General features: G+C 40.7%; 2 protein-coding genes across 2 annotated transcripts; both read right to left on the reverse strand.

The window, feature by feature from the left end:
- Positions 1–896: 896 nt before the first annotated feature.
- On the reverse strand, positions 897–2,241 carry LOC106638384 (uncharacterized). Its single transcript, XM_014351507.3, has 3 exons — positions 2,123–2,241; positions 1,486–1,651; positions 897–1,041 (listed from the first exon to the last, which is right to left on the reverse strand). The coding sequence occupies exons 1-3, from the start codon at positions 2,141–2,143 to the stop codon at positions 1,004–1,006; spliced, it is 225 nt and encodes a 74-aa protein (XP_014206993.1). The 5' UTR covers positions 2,144–2,241; the 3' UTR covers positions 897–1,003.
- Positions 2,242–12,046: 9,805 nt separating this feature from the next.
- Positions 12,047–14,260, reverse strand: LOC149374570 (uncharacterized). Its single transcript, XM_089593383.1, has 3 exons — positions 14,211–14,260; positions 13,687–13,789; positions 12,047–12,212 (listed from the first exon to the last, which is right to left on the reverse strand). Exons 1-3 carry the CDS (start codon positions 14,223–14,225, stop codon positions 12,064–12,066), a joined length of 267 nt encoding a protein of 88 aa, XP_089449509.1. The 5' UTR covers positions 14,226–14,260; the 3' UTR covers positions 12,047–12,063.
- Between the last annotated feature and the right edge of the window lie 3,490 nt (positions 14,261–17,750).

A 17,750-nucleotide genomic window follows, 5' to 3' on the forward strand; every position in this document is an offset into this window, starting at 1 on the left:
TCGGGCCATTCCAAAGTGTGCCTTGTCGATGGGCAGCGATGCGAGATTTTTTTTTTAATCGAGAGATGTATAAGTAGCGACGGGGAAAAAGGTTCGGCTGCCATCTTCTCGGAAACGCGGGACCTTGGAGTCTACGGGTTTTGAAAAAAAATCCCCCCCCCCCCGATCAAGGACGGTGACTTTTTCCAGAATACCTTTTTTTTACGACTTTTGCCCGAGCCCGCCATCCTTTTTCCTTTTTTTTTTCCTTCATGAATTTAATTTCTTGATTTGGTTATTGTAATTCAGACTTTTTTTCTTTTTCCGTTGAAATACAAAGTACGGTATTTGCATGCAGTTCCGAAGCATCTCGGGGATCTTTTTTTTTTCGCTTTGCTTATCATACCTGTTATAATATCAGTGACGAAATTTCGATTGCGCAAAAAGCAAGTGTCCACACAAACGTGGGGTTCATCATCGTTGCTTGTTCGAATGATTATTGCAATTACGGGAGCGTTTTATTATTCGGACTGCGTGCGTGGACACATACGTATATATAATATTTTCTTACGATGGATTTCGAGCGATAGAATTTAATTTTCGATTTCGTCACGCGAGAAGGGGACTGTTCTATAAATAAAAGTGTAATCACGGAGTTTTTTTTTCCTGCATCATTGGGATTCCGACTGTTTTCGGGGATAACATTTTTACCCGAGCTTACCGTCTTTTCGTGTCTCGGTTGCGAAATTAGCGCACAAAACCGGTACAGCGTATGGGATATTAAAACGCGTTCAACAACATGCATTGTACTTTTATTGAAAAAAAAAAAGGTAACAAACTTTCACGTACAAAATGAAGCGATATTGTGCAAACAACAGAAGACAGGTATGTAAAAAAAAAAAAAAAAGAAGCTCAGAGGTTGGTTTGCGTGACTCGTCAATCGTGTCGGACTGCAGCCGAGGGTCGAGGCGTGTCGGGCTCATTACGATGGACATGTTTGCTGAAGGATTCGTCGGAGCTCTCGTTAAATCAAGTATCCACCGTATCCGTAGTAGGGGTAGCCTGAAATAGTCGATTTTTCGTCAACAATTTTGAATCAACTGCAACGTCGATATTTTATAAAAAAAAAAAAAAAAACTCAACTCGTTTGACAATTTACTTGAATGAAGAAAAAAAAAAAAATTGATGCATTTGCTTGAAAAAAAAAAAAAAAATAATAATAAATAAATAAATAACGTGGCTTCACAAATTAAGAACAACGTATTGTAGTTTGACAGAAAAGACAAATTAAAAGAAAAAAATAGTCCAAGCATTTAAATATTTAATTCCAAGTACTTAGCAATGAACTGTAATATCTAACATGTGTTGCATTCATCCACCAGTAAACAATTTTTTTTTCTTTCAGTAGATATAGTACCACGAATCGTGATGTTTTTAGCAGAAAAAAATGCAATTTTTACAGGAAAATAGGCAATTGTGCCCAAGTATGAATTGGTGTATACTCACCGTATCCATAGCCATAGCCATATCCGACACCGTAGCCAAAGTAGGGGTACCGGTAGTAGGACGGATAGCCGTAGTAGCCGAGACCTCCGTAGTATCCCAGACCTCCGAAGTAACTAGGCTTGGCCGACACCAACGACAACAGGGCAACGAGCAAAATCGCCACCATCTGCGCGTACCAAAGGCAACACAACCATCCAATTTAATGCAGTACAAAAATAAACACGCCCACGCATTTTTCCACCCGTGATATATAATTTATCGAAGAAATTACTCTACCCTTTATTTTCAAAAGGTGCACCTGCATATACGTATACACGATACCAAAACGCAACAAATTATGAAAGTCGTTTGCGCAATCGACCTTGGATCGTTAAGTATTTATTATAATTCTCGCCGTTCATTTGCATGCAGTGGTCCGAAGATGACACTGAAGTGTTGTTCTGGACACGCGACAAGGAGTGCAGCACTAATTTATCTTCGTGCCTTTCCGCCTGATTTCAATAACATATCGAAAAAAAAAAAAAAAAAAAAAAAAAAAAACTTCCCAAGGTGGTGCACGAAAATATCAATAATGTGCTAAAAATAAAAAAAAATTAAAAAATACATATATATGTGGATAATTGGTAAATCGACTCACGAGCTTGGAGCTTCGGGCCATTGCTGGATCGGCTGATTTAGTCAAAGAGGAACTGATGCACGGAGCGTCGTCTCGCCCAACCGACCAACAGGTAAGCAAGTACAACAATGGTATATTGTAAGAACGTCGGAAAAGTGACTTTGCGAGCAGAGCCGAAGAAGAAGAAGTCGGACGCGTGTCTTTGGGTCTCGTAGCGATAACGCGCTCTTTTTATAAAGGAGCAGCGAGACAATAGACAAGCCAAAGGCTGACCATCGGCGGCACAGCGCAGGGTACATTAGCTCGGGCGGGGCGGAGGAGGCCCCTCTTTTCCCCAGAGACCTCGTCCTCGTGTTCACGTGTATAATAACAAGCTTGCACTTGTCCGTATATCACTCGTGCATGCCGTACGGAGCGCGATTGCGAAACGCCGATTATGCGCGTAAATTGGTATACACATGTATGTATAGCTATGGGTAGAATTAGCCGAAAGATGGTAAAAAATCATGTTAACTGATACCTTAAATTTTTTTTTTTTTTTTTTTTTTCAATAACAGAACCACAAACAACGTATTTTGTTTAAACGTGGATCCGTGTCTACCTTGATGGTAACGAAAAATAATAATAAATAAAAATTGGTAATCATGCGTATTTGCGCATCTTGCGAGGAACGCTGGAAAATATTTTTATAAAGGTGTTTTTAAGGATAAAAATGTTATATTATAAGATATATGAAACAACAATCAGTCCGGTAGTTTTTGAGTAAATAACATAAAACCACGTTTTTAGGACCATTTTTTTTTCGATATTTCATGATACATCATCCATGACTAGAAATTTTAATAAAATTCGAGCTTCATAGGCTCCAATACGTACTATAAACTGTAAATTTCAACAAGATCGAGCGTAAAATTTTGAGAAAAAGGGCCTTCGAAAAATGGCCATAAAAAAGAGTTGATAGGTAACTTGACAGACATACCCATCTACAAATGAAATATCGATCGATCAAATTTACTTATGAAGATTAAGTTGATATTAAAAAAAAATGAATCCAATGTGTGCCAATGTCCTGAGCTTTTTTCAATGGCCGATCGACCCTCAAAATTCATTGATACCTTCGTAATCCTCACCGCAATATTAGTCTCGGACGTAATTACGAGGAGCTAGACTGAAGAGCCTCCGTGCATTATATATTAGTCGAAGCTCACGAAACGCAGCAGTAAAAATATACTGTACCAGTGGTCACCGTCATTATTTTTAAAAGTGGAGGGCGCAGCTCGGTCGCTAATTACTCCTCCCCCTCGTGTGACGTCTTGGACGCGATATACATACCATATATATACATGCGCGCATCGTAGCGTAATCATCGAGTTCATTTATACGCGCCGGCTCTCGTCCTCGAGGGCAGAAATATTATTACAAACGTATATGCTGCTTCTGCACAAGTCAGGAGATCCTACGTACACTTTTTGCGCAATACTTTATGGCAGAGGCTCTTGTGTACACCGGTGCATATATGAGTAGGATATACCCGCGTATCTCTATGTATACATTATATATATATTTACAGGTATGCGTGCGATTACGCCACGAAGACGCTGCCGATCATTTTTCTATCCTTTTGTTTTTATTATTGTTATTTCTTTTCTTTTCTTTTTTTTCCAACGTGCACCATAGCTCGTGCAGCTGGGAGGAGGTACACCCACGAGTGTTATTATCGTTCGGAGAGTACGCGCGTGGGTGGGCGTAAAGTTGAAACTGTCGTGCTCGGTGACTTTTTTATTTTGTTCGTTAACGGTTCGGATGTACATATGTTACGGACGGAGAGGCTTTTATTATTTATCGGTATAATGGCCGTTTCGATTTCTCAGAAGTTTGCTGGACGTGGATACATCGTTTGGGATGTTTTTTTTTTTTTCCTGATATACTTTTCCCTCCTGTGACTGTGAAGTCATTATTTTATTTTTTTACTTTGTACAGTTTTTTTTTTTTTTTTTCAAAGACAATTAAGTAAAATTTCTTTCAACACCGTTAGATCGCCAATTACAGCTGTATACAGGGAACATTAGCGAGTCCAGACGCTGATTCACCTAATGATACACTGACCCACTAAAACTTTCGACTGTCAGTCAAACGTTCTCTCGTACCTCTCACACGGAAGCCTTGAATTTTCAATTGATAAAACATTCGCGACGAGCCATAGTATAACAATACTCTCTTTCTTCACTTATTCGCGCGTGTATACGTATACTTATAGGCACCTGTAATCATTTTTTGGAGCGCTATAAAAACTAATTACGCCAAGGAATGGTACTTTGGTGTCACGTGACAATTTTATTTCTGTACACGTAAAACTTTTCACAAATAATAATAATCCGCAGTACTACATCGTGTACCACAGTGAGATATGATAAAAAAAAAAGATATACATTGGTATGTTGTATAAAGCTAAGATATAACAGATCGACGTTACTCGTGTACAATACTGTTGTGGTTAAAATACTGGTCGCAAAGGTAGACTCAAGTTTCGCCCGAGTTAGCGGCTGTGGCTTTCTCCTCCCCATCCTGTCGCTGCTGTGGCTGTTGTTTATCATCATCATCGACGAATCGGCCCTTATCTTTCCTGTCTACCCTAGTTGCGGACTCCTCCTCCTCCCCCTGTTCATCTTCCTCCTCCTGCTGCTGGTGCTCGACATTTTCTCTTCCCTCGGGCGAGTCATCTTCCGGCGCCTCCGTCTCCGACACGTTCTCTTTCGCCGACGACGCCCTCAGCGACGAGTCCTGCTCGTTGGCAACCCCCTGAGCGCCGCCGCCCTCAGCGCCACCTACCCCGCCCAAGCCCCCGTTGTTGTTCGGGAAGAAGGGAGGGTTGAAACCACCTTGAAATTGGGCTGATCCACCGGCAAAGAGTCCAAGGTTTGTTGCCTTATCGAAGCCGTTGAACTGCGCCCCTTCCCCTGCAGCCCCTGCTCCGTTATAGTTCAGGCCCTGGTATGGGCCCTGGAAGAAGTTGCCAAAGTAGGGGTTGTTGATTCCTCCGATCCCGCTGTTCGACCTGTTTTGGTGTGGGTGAGAATCGAGAAATCATCCATGCTCCCCTAAGACTTTCCAGCCAAACCCAACTAATATTACCTACCCAATGTCACCGGGTGTCCCTTGAGCGCCCGCAGCGCCATTGTAGTTCAGACCCCCGGAAAATCTGTCCGGCCGGTATGCCGGTCCGCTACTAAACGGGATCTCGTTAAGGGAAGAGAAGTAGTTCCGTTGCTGGTCGATCGACGGATTGCCGTAGTAGTTTTGCCGGAGTCGCTCGTAATCCAGGGCCGAAAAGCGCCCGTCCGCACCGAGATTGGGCTCAAGACCGCCGCGAGCGCCACCTACGTTGACACCAGCTCCTCCTATTTGGCCGAAAGGCGAGAAATCCGACCCGTCGAAGGGCCGGCTCTGCTGGGCGCTCGACTTGGAATCCGTGGTTGGGTCGGTGTTGCCAACCTCAATCTCCTTGGGTCGTGGATGTGGAAGATACTTGCGAGTGATTTTCATGGTTTTGTTTTTAGTGACATCGTACTCAAGAGTTATCATTATCTACAGTGGGACTTGAACATTGGGGTACCTTGACGTTGTTGTTGTTGGGTAACAGAGCCTTGGGGTTTCCCGGGTGTACGGGTGCCAACAATTGGTTCCCGGCGTACTGTTGGTAAAAGCGTGGATTCAGGGGTAGTTGTTGTTGTTGCTGTTGTTGGTTGACGAAACCATTGACGCCGGAGTAGAAGTTGGGGACGAGCTGCTGTTGAGCGTAGGGGTTGAAGCGGAACTGGTTGTAAGCGAAGTGATGGAAGGGAAGGGCTTGGTTCTGGTAGGGCACGTTGCTGGTGGTGCCGGGATTGCCGACCGGTCCAGCTTCCTGAGCAGACACCTGTCTTGGTTTTATGGCCGACCGTTCGGACGAGGTTGGCTTTGCTTTGTGGTGCTCGTTGCCCAGGACGGGCTCCAACGCCGTGCCCACCGTGTGCGCAAAGTGCGACAAAATCTCCGAGGCTGAAACGTTTCAAGGTGACGACGATTGATCCTCTGATCGAGAAATAATTTGTATTTAATTCGTAATATTAAGGAGCACTTGTTGAATAAGCAAGTCGACGGTTAACAATTGTTTCGATGAATGCCACAATGTCCTCCTCCCGTGAACAAGTGCATAAGTGCGTATTGCAATTTTTTTTTTTCCTTCGTCTTATTCTATTGCAAGCATATATAGCTGTCCATTAGAAAAAAATAATATGAAGTTTGACAGTGGGACTTACGTGCAACGCCTCTGGCCGCATTCCCAAGCCCGAGAAGGCTAAGCCACGCAACGCAGCTCAGAAGTGCCTGTTGGAATTATAAATCAAGCGTTGCTCGCTGTACATTTGAGAACTCGGGTGGTAAGGATGTACAATTGAAAAATAAAAAGACAATGGGGAAAAATAAAAGTATACCCCCCCCCTCTCTACGAGTCGTTGGATCGGATGAAGATTTACGGTAATTAGCGCCACGCAGAGGTACGTTAACACGCACACCGCAAGCGCGTACGAAGGCATAGAACTCTTTGAGAGCAAAACAATGTTTTTTTTTTTTCTTCCAAAACCCACCGAAATCTTTGAGTATCGATGATGGCCGGTCATTATCAATGATGCCATACGCGCGCTCTTTCTTCGTCATGCCCGTGGTCACCGACGTGTGTTCCATCGCACGAGCGGCTATGACGCAACATTTGCAAATACTATACTTTCTCGAACACACGTCGTCATTCAAGTGATGAAGTCCTCGTCTATTTTTTTTCTCCCGCAATGTCTCTTCTTCGCGTGGAATCGGTTGGCTAATGGCTCAACTTCATAAAACCACAAAATTTTCAACAATGGTTTAAGTAAAAAACCCGACCGGCACTGTATTTCGCCTAAATCTTGTATGGCTGGTCGAAAAAAATCTTAAGAATTTGACGCGTGTGTAAATGAAAGTGGTACATTAATTTCACGTACGCGAGAAAACGATATAACTATTCAATTGGGATTTCTAATGCGAAGCACAAAGCGATTATTCACGAAAAAAAAAGGAAGAAAATAAAAATGACGTAATTATCATTAGTGAGCACGAATACTAGTTGGGGGATAAAAAAAAAACGGGTACCTTTAGCGTGTAGTGAAGTTATATTATCATAATTCAAATGAGAAATGTATTTTTTTTTTTTTTTACCAATCACGTACCCATTATACCTTTACTTTAATCTTAAACAGTGAAACCATTTCTCAAAATTGTCGATTTTCCATAGGAAAAATATTTTGTCTAACTAAACGCGCAAAAGAAGTCGTTTTAACGATTTATGAATATCCGCTCGAGGCGGACTGAATAATTACAACGAGTCGGTATCAACTCCCGATTCAATCGTACGTATATGTATCTCCCACACACATCTTTGAATTAAAAAACTATCTTTAATTTTCGACGCACCGGAGTAAGTATGTATATAGCCACCCTATCAATTCCAAGGGTATACGCAAATCGATGCAGGGGAAACGAAAAACTCTTACCTGCGGTGCGAAATACATCGTGGGTACGATTCATGAAGACTAAAGTGCGCGCAAGTGCCTCGATCACATTTATACTTTCTCCGTGAAGGAGGTAAAAAAGAAGAGAGTCCCTCGTGACACACTCATCGTCCATCCTGCGACGAAACCGACGACAATAGTAGAATAAAAAAAAAAAAAAAAAAACATACCGCGAGAGGAAGTATACACACCACGCCGACAAGTTAATGACCTCCCCTGCGAGAGCGCAACTCACGTGCTGGATTGCGTATAGCTGATGGCTTATATTTTTTTTCTCCCTCCACCATCTACTAGCGCGTCTTTTGCATTTGCGGGGAAACGACGCGAGACGCGCTGTCTAGTCCGCACATCATCGGATCGGCAATGCACCGCACGTGCTAGTTACCGATCGCTTGATCTACTTAGACGAGTACTTGTATATACACGGTGTAGGAAACTGTGCAGCGTTAATTTTCACACGTCGGTGCATACTTACGTATACTTACGCCTTTACGCATAAGTACAGGGGAAGGAGGTGCCTTGAAATGTATATATATATGCAGGTGAGCTTATAGGTCCCATTGTTTTCTAGCTTTGCTGATATCGATGCTTCTATACACCGGTGGAGATTTTAAATCGGGGATATATACAGTTGACGTGTGAATGAGAGGTGCCTTTTTATCGTTACGAAATGACCGATGAATTATTCATTTCTTCGGAATTGCGGGGAAATTTGTATTGTATCGAGATTTTTCTTTTTTTTTTTTCTTTCTTCATTTTTATATACTAGCTCTGCGAGCAGTAGAGTGACAAAAGTTTGCCAGGAGAAGTCCGTGTTTATGACCGCGAGCTCACTTACTTCAGCTTTCTATGGTCATACTATAATGTGAAACGTGCCTCCGGCGCCGTTTTTTTCCCAAATGATAATTATTTCGATGGGTAATTTCTAATTATAATTTTCGACTTGTGTTTTTCTCAACAAACATTTGTATGTGAGTACGAAAGTCACGCAATGACTGCATCTTTGAATATATGAATTTACTCCAACTCAAAGTCGTTTTTTATACCGATAAAAGTAAGTAAATTAAAAATTTTGATCTCAATCTGTATCATACATTTTGGGATTCTTATTACTACTTCCCATAAAGACCCCTGACTGTAGCAGTAATTAAAATTAATGTATATACATTTTTATCACTAGCGGATTTCATTTGGATAGTCGCAGAAAAAGGCGTGATCCTAAATTATTCTGCTTCATACAAGCTTGGAGGATCGTAAATCCTTTACACGTTAGAATTCGTTGTTGATAAGACGATTATGGCAGTGCTGTTTGATGGTTCATTAAATTTATTTAACGATACGGTGATGAAAAAAAAAGGTTTTCTTGCACATCGTACACGAATACATATATTTTCACTTGATTAAAATTTTTCAAAGTAGTCGAAGTAAATCAATAAAATTACGCAACCCGCCGTGATTTACGTTCGAAGTATGGTGATTTTGTAAAAAATCGGTTTGTGTATTTTTTTCTTCTTTTTCTTCAACTCCAGGCGCCCCGGCATTTCTCGATATTGAATTCAAACGTTTTATTGCACACTTTACATCCCCTGAATCGCGAATCGATTAAAATACACTAATAAACGATTACCATTCATTGCACCATAAACAATCGGAATATGTAATTTTTCTTTTTTTTTATTTCAGATTATTAAATACTTAGCCAGGTGGAACAAAAGATCTTCTCGAACTGGTCGAAACCCGGTCTAAAACACTTACGTTTCGTAATCCAACAAGTGGACGTATAAAATGATCCGCCTGCTACTTTGCATAACCCGTAAGATATCCACTACGTCCTTATCTGTCGTTGGACTTTGCATTGAAAATTTCTGTCTTGATATTAAATGGAGGAAAGAAAGAAAAAATAAAATAAAATTAAGTCACTGCGTGCACGAAAAGTCGTGGAATTCAATGCAACGAGAGACAATTGTGAAACGCGCGCGGTGCCATGCGAATCTAACGATTTTCAGACGCGAAATCGCGCTCGTTGCGACATGTCAGTCGGCCAAACATGTGTGTTCCGGGAAAAATTTAATAACCCACTCGCGAGGTTGTGTGCACCCACGTATACACCGTGTACTATTATATTTATATTATCGTAGCAAAATTCATTAAATGTATCAACAACGTGATGTTATGGTCAAGAGAATATCCTAACGAGAACTAATTCCGTTACCCGAAAACGTAAGAGTAGAAAGTGGCATGGAAAATAATTCGAGTGAAAATATTCTTGAGTAATTTCATGCAAAAGAAAAATTTTATATTGCAATTTCGTTCATTCATTCGTGATGGATGGTAAAACAAACAAAAATTATCAACCTATAAATCCAGGGATTTGAAAGAGGAAAAAAAAGGAATTTTTTTCTTTTTAGAAAAGTATCAAATTAAATTCTTACATAATCATACGATAAATCGGCGTACCTTCTAACATTTTTCTACTGTCATTCCTCCGGTACAATATAAACTTGCACGATTAAGCAGCTTATTAAAATTCTGCTTCTCGATGATTTGGTTTTCAAATATTTCTATGTCCTTTAGTGTCCTTTTTGTAAATGTACACGTAAAAATAAAAAAAAAATAAAAAAAAAAAAAAACTATCCAACACAGTTGACAATTCCTGGTACGGGTCATTAGTTATTGTGTAAATTTATTGGAGAAGCGTTTGAATCATAATAGAATTAATGCCGGGCAATAAAGATAAATCTGACCCGATGTATCTAATGCGTGAAAGGTCAACGAAACTTTAATGGTTTGCGAAAAATCAAAGGTGAATGACCAACGTTGGACGTTCCTTTACCTCCAGTACATGAAAATTATTCTATCCGAGCAAATAAATTATAGTTGGTGTAATTTTTAACGCGAGTAAAAAAAATTTTCCGATTGCATCGATTGACATTACATTGCAACGACTACATGTTACCGATTACGATCTCCAGTACCCACTACGTGTCCATCACCATCGAACTTTCAGATACGTCGCTTTGTTTATCGTAAATCGTTTTGATACGTAAACATAACTTATTCGTTCCAGCACTTTATAACGACAAGTATAGGTTCATCGACAGCTCAAGCTAATATATCACGTGCCTCCACGGTGGGTAAAATCTAAGCTCCATCAAAATAATGTACCGCGAATTTGCATGTATCACGTAACATCTGAATCGGTAGCTGCTGATGACGTAAGCATCTGATTGAAGAAAAATGTTTTCGGGACGAAAAAAAAAAAAAAAAAAACATTACGCATGTGGAACGTTCAGGTATATATAGATTATTTAGATCGTAGTTGCACTCGAAGAAAATGCATCGGTCATTCATGAATGAGCAAGTGGTGTGTATACCAAGCAGAGAAATCAAGGCTTCTGAGTCCCTTTTTATAGAAAGACTTGCCCCTGTCGACGTGGGACCCCAAAGCGGTCGTCCTTCACGCGGCTTTGGCTTCTGAGACTCTCTCGCACGCACAAACGAGCAAGCCTCGGTCGCTTCGTCGCATATAATATACACGCGCGCGGATGGCCAAGAGGATTTATCGCGCGTTTTTGGATTCCCTCCGTAAATAGACACCCGCAGGCGATGATGCAGAATGACTTATTTTCGATGGCAAATTTTTTTTTTTTTTTTTTTTCTCTTCAGATTACTTCGGCAGGTGTGCGCGCGCGTGTGTATATAGTTTCACCAGAGGGAGATTCTATCGCGTGAGGCCGCGGTTGGGAGGATTTTTGGGGTTTCCCGTAATCGCCTATAAATAGCTAGGCGTTTTTTTGACTTTACCGTCACTTTTATTCATATCGTCTAAATTGAAGAAAATACTGTGGTGAGCTGCAAAAAAAAAGGATTTTTTTTATTTCCTCTAACAATGCAATGATTAAAAATTACAATAAATATAAGAAACAACGCAGTGTGGTATTGGTATAATATATTCAAATAAAACCACATTGATATTTATTGTAAAATGACAATCACAAACTGGCGAACAATCAATGTGGGAAGATGCAAATTGTTAATAACAAAAAAATTATCAGTGATTTCTCAATAATGTCATTTTGTAATGCGTTTAAACTTTTTTTTCCCGACTGACACAAAGAGATTCACCACAAATTATAATTTTTGGCACACGTTAATAACGATTATTTCAAATAGTCTTAAACAACAACGGATGCAAATATTGATAAAATAACGATGCAAAGACTAAAAAAGTCCACAGATTCGTTAGAGACGAAACGCACGGCACCCACATGGCCATATCACTCGATCACTAAAATAATATCCACTGTGTGCGACGTGCCATTTCAAGAGGCACGTGGTGATTTAGGCTGTTTCTACTTCTAACGCGTTTGGCCACGGAAAGTCTCAGTATCCAATGGGACTTGCAATATTCACGGTCCTCGTGTCCGCCACCAGCTCGGATGCGTCCGCCTGGAGGTTGTTGTACGCGTAGTAAGCCGCCTGTGGCTGGGAAGCCGCGAGGGAGCCGCTTACGCTGCCGTAAGGTATTCCACCTGTAAAAATGACGCAAAGCGCGCGGATGAAAACATTTGCATTTATACTCACAGACAACTTCTGATCTGTGATTTAATTGGAGCTCGAGATAATTTTACTGGGAAATCGTATGACGGGTGGTTGTTGTTGCTCGTGTGAGGGGGAAAAAAATAAAGATCTTACCGTTAACGCGGTGAGGCGTAACAATGAAACGAATCGTTGCGAAAATTGGGTCTCAAGCCGGGGTTTTCTACGCCAGTGCGTGTATTCAAACGAGTTTAACGGCCACGTGTGCAATTATTTGTAGGTACGTATATTAAATTGGTAGAGTTATGCAATTCGTTTGTTGGTAAAGTCTGAGGAAAATTTTTTACCCAAGTCTTTGGAATTGTTGTTTTAAATGAATGCAAGGTTTCGGGAGTCGCTCCTTTCACTTTGGATGAGTTTCCTGGAGGAAAAAAACGTCCCCTCGTACAGAACCCTGATTGAATATTTATTGGATTTTGGTGCCTCGTTTGGGAGGACGCTCACAAAAACGTGTTTTGAGGGGAATCGAAAAAAAAAAAAAAAAAAAAAGTGGAAGACGATACGCGCGTATTAAATAATGGCACCGAAAAATCAGCTCGACTTTACTTCTTAGAATATCGCGCGTGTATATCATGAACACCAATACAACTGGGTGCGAAAAATTATATATAAGCTTTGTAAAAGTGAAAGGGTGTCCTTTTGGTGATGAGGTCAATATAGAGACTCTCAGAGCTATCTGTTGACGAACCTCCAAAGTGTGCTTACAGGAGCAAGGATTTAATCGATGGTTGATATATTTCCTTGGTAGGAATCTGTCGATAAACAATTTTTTTTTTTTTTTCTCTTGGGAGCTAACCTTTGTATACTTTTTTCAAGGACTTTATTTGAGATCAAGGTTGGTGTACCTGAAACGTTGGAATAAAAAAAAAATAAATCGACACCTTTTAAGGAATCAAGTGTCAACAAGGAAGGTTTTCGTACAAAAATAGTTCAAGAGTATATCCTTTCTAGAGCCTTGAGTTAAAAGTTCCTTTTCCCCCTTTCGGTATATTTTTATTTGGAACACGCGATTCTTCGCTAATTATAAAGTTTAAAAAAAAAATACGCGTTTTTAAAGATGAGCGATAGTTCATTTTTATAGTTTATGTGAACTGGAGTACCAATTAGCGGGAAAAAATAGATACTTAATTTGACACAGCGGAGAAAAATTTTACGCAACAGCAATAAGCTATGAAAAATGACAGCTTACTGTTCAACCGCATCGTCAACAAAGAAGCAAAATGCAGAAAATAAATTGCAAGAGCGTCAACTTGATGAACAAGGGAAACATCTCAATCACGTAATATACTCGCACGCTATATATCCCGTTCAACGTGCGTTGCCAAGCCCTGACACATTTTTAGCTCAAGCAAACGCTAAGCGAGTCACGTAAGATATCGGGTGCTTGTACAAGTGTATTTCACTCACCGTAAGCCAATCCGTTGGGCATTTCGACTATGCCTGCGCTGTCGGGTACCGGCAGGGCGTTGGTCGCCACCAAAAGCACGACCACAGCGGCTAGAGCGACGATCTGTGAACGCAGTCAAGTTGGATAGAAAGTTTACGCGCAAAGTTTCTGGTTACTCGATTACGTGCAATTTTTTTTGTCGCCCGATAAGGTGAAAGTAAGGCACCTCTGGTTATTGAGTATTCCATCGAAGATTTGACTGTATAGAGGAACAAATAACCATTTCATCGATTTTACATATTTAAACACTACCTATCGGAAAAAAAAACCTTTTATACGATACTACACGATTCCGAATGTATAATTATTCGCACGCGAATCTATAATTTACTCATGTAAATCCTCAAAATGCACTCGAATGATTTGAAAAAAAAAAACATCAGCATACCGATCAACCAAAAATATGAAAAAATACAAAAACCGGGCATACAAAAGAAAAAAAAGGCACAGCGTGACATTAACGATGGTAAATAATGAAACTTACTTTCGGAGAGGCCATGTTGACGAAATCCTGCGTGGAGACTCGGGCCGGAGCTTGACTATCGAACAACAGGCCGAAATAGCGGCAAACGAGAGCAAAGTACGAATTATATACAGAGCGAGGTAGCGTTTCCTTTCAAATCGACGCGCGCGCGCGCAATGGATTTTATGATCACCAGCGCAAGTGTACTTGTATGCCTTTGGTGTTACCTTGACCTTGATGCAGCCCATCAGAGAATAGAGCCCCGGCTCGCGCACAATACTTACTTTTACACGTGTCGATCTCTTTCTCCCGCGGGCGAGAGGGTGCGATCAAGGCAAAGAGAGAGAGAGAGAGAGAGAGAGTAATGGCCCCTCCATACTATTATCCCTGAGCTGTGTTTGACCCGAGTGCTCTCGATGCATGTACTTACACCGAAGAAAGAGAAATTGAGACTCATCACTTGTCGATGGGAAATGATTATGAAACTTTCCATTGCGATACACACGGACCCTCTTCGTGTAATTATTTAATTTCAAGTCATTTGCTGCTTTCTTTGTGACGAGAGCGCGCCGTGACTTTTTCCTCGAGAGTCGAGTCTACCGCGTATGTATCAATCTCTGGGATAGTGGATCAAGGTGATTGGATCGAGAATTAATTTGGATCGAAGAGATCGCGTGCGGATACTATATACTTACGCGTTTTGAATTTCGAGTTTTGTCGACGTCTCGGTGGTGTTACGAGGTGACACCTGTCGCATTATGAAATACAGCAAGTTATGGATTTAACGCAACGTAGTTTCTATATAATACATTAACACAAAGGAGCATTAATGTAACATTTTTTTTCTCTCACTTTTTTTGGTACAAAAATCGTAATTTGAGCAACAATCTTATTCTTATTTCATAGAATATTATTCGACGTAAAAATACTGCCTACGGCTGGGGTCCTTTAAAATTCTTGGCTTTGTAGTGGCATTTTTTTCCTTTCCATTTTCCTTCCTAACGTTAATCTTATTTATTTCCTTGTCACGCTGATCCTTGTTTTCTGCTTCATCCACGCTTTCGTCGTTGCCCTCGTAGTCGTTACCATTATCTTCGTCGCTATCTTCGTCATAGTAATATTCTTCATCACCATATTCTTCGTTGTTTTTGTCGTCTTCTTTGCTTTTACCAATTTGTTGTTTCGATAAACTGGTTGCTTTTTTTGAGTCACTTACTGGAAGTGGAGATTTTTGTAAAAGACTCTGCATCAGGTAATGCTGAAAATAAAAAAAGATTCAAAACATTAATTACACATTTTTAAAAATGTTCAAAAGAACATGACATTGATAATCGTGTGTTGAAATTTGTTTATCAATAGTCTTTCCTTTTCCAAACTGAATCGCTTTGTTTTGCCACAGGGAAAGACTTACTTGTGCCCGATTAATTTTACTCGAGTCCTCGGCTGAATCCCGATGGTTTCGAACGGCGCTCATGTTGCTCTTTATCTCCTCCATTTCCTCATCCAGTACACGAAAGTCGTCCACTCCACTATCGGTCGTGGTCGAATGATTGTTTGCAATGATGGTAACGAATTTCCCTCTCACGCCATCTTTATCAATTTCTCTCGTCTTGTACACGTGTTCCGGCGTTTCCTCCATTGTTATGGTTATTCTTTCAACTTTCTCTTTCGTGCTGTGCTTTTCCTTCGAGCTGTTCTTTGGCCCTCGACGACGACTCAGTTTCAAACGATCCCTCTGTGGATCCCTCGTTGATGCTTCGACATTTTTCTCTTCCGGTGACGACTCCTCCGAATTTTCTCTATTGTTATCCGGATAAAATGTTTTAGTGATTATCTCTTTTTTCGAAATCAGAGAATGATGCTCGATCGTTTGCTCGGTCGACGTAGAAACGGAAGGTAACGTTGTTACATTGTTTTGACGGGTCTTACGCAAATCTTGGGTATTCGCCACTCTTCTCGATAATAAGGATCGTCTATTTTGATCATCCGATATTTTCAACGTAGTTGAGACAGTAGGACTTGTTGTATTGGCTATCAACCGGTTTCTTCTTCGAATTGTAGATGTACTTGGCGACACTGTTGTCGATAGGGTATTCACATGGAGTTGACCTCGTCTTTGAACTACTCTAGTTGTTGATGTTGGCGAAATATCACTTTTATTGAATAATTCAGTTGTAGCATTGGAATTACCACTTTTGAGAATATTTTTACGAGATCTTATCAGATTAGAATTATTAATTGTTGAGTTGGATGAGGTCGATGGTTTGGATGATGTGATGCGATTTCTCAAACGTGTGAAGGCTGTAGAAGTATTTAGGAGTGAAGGGGTCGAACTAACGTCCCTTACGCTCTCTTTTACTTTTGAAATGTTGGTGATATTGGTTACATTTTTTACAAGACCTTTCAAAGATTGTTCCGTTGGGATACGATATTTTGTCTTTTTTTCGACATCGTACGCATCTTTTTTACCTCGTGAATGCCGTTTTTTAGGAGGAACATACATCAACTCGGCATTCGTTGCTTCTTCGTCGTTTTCATCCTCATCGTTGTAACTTGACTTTTCTCTGTCTCGTCTCTGTTTATTTTTCTTTTTTTTTCTGTCCCATGGAAATTCGTATCTGCCTAAACTGGAGTACTGGTGACTTTCTTCGCTTTTTTCGCGAGCTTCATCGTTTTCCAATGAAAACGGATATCTCTCGGTGAGATCTGTTTCTTCGTCGTGGCCATACTCGTCCCCGTGATCTTCATCCGAAAAATCAACCACTTTTCCTAACTCACGTCTTTCGTCAGTAGGAGCTTCGAATGGCGGGTGATAAAAGTACGGTTTATGTACTCGAGGGCCGAGATCCGCGTATTTCTCATCATCGTAATTTTCTGGCGGCGAGTAAGGTCTGTCAGAGTATCTCTCGAAGGGTTCATCGCTTTTTTCTTGTTCATCACTTTCTGAAGAATCCTCTCCACTTTGAGATTGATCTTCCGCTTGGGGCTTAGTTTCAGTACTTTCAGCCGAGCTTTCATCCAAACTCAATTCTATGGATTGATTTTTTTCATCCGATTGGTTTTCGTTTGAACTATGATTTTTCGATTCTTCGTTGTCCAAGTCTTCCGACTTGCTGTTTTGTTTCTCGTTGCTGTCAAAAGACGAATTTTGGCTGAATGCTTTAGCGTACCCAGGTGGGTCACCCTCTAAAAAGTCAAGCAATTCTTTGTGCTCTTCACTATCTATTCCTTCGCGATACTTAATCACAACTTTGTCGTCGCTTGCATGTTTACTGTAACCGTTTGGATATTTCAGTCGAGAATACTCAATCTTACTTTCTTGGGGTATTCGAGTGGTGAGCTGTTTATCAGGAAGCGCAATAACTGGAATCAACGTTGAATCTGAGATATTTGAATCGGTATTGGGTTTTGAAACTACTTTTGGCACGTTGGAGCCGACTGTCACATTTTTCCGAAAAGAATCATTGTATCTAGGTTCATTTCTTCTGAAATCAGCTGATGAGTTGACATTTTGTTTGATGTAAAATTTACCGTACCTTCCGACATCCGATGGATATCCGG

Source organism: Copidosoma floridanum, unplaced genomic scaffold (genome assembly GCF_036245765.1).
Source record: "Copidosoma floridanum isolate Cflo_tuat_1 unplaced genomic scaffold, Cflo_Japanese_pri ptg000019l, whole genome shotgun sequence".
Lineage (NCBI taxonomy): Eukaryota > Metazoa > Arthropoda > Insecta > Hymenoptera > Encyrtidae > Copidosoma > Copidosoma floridanum.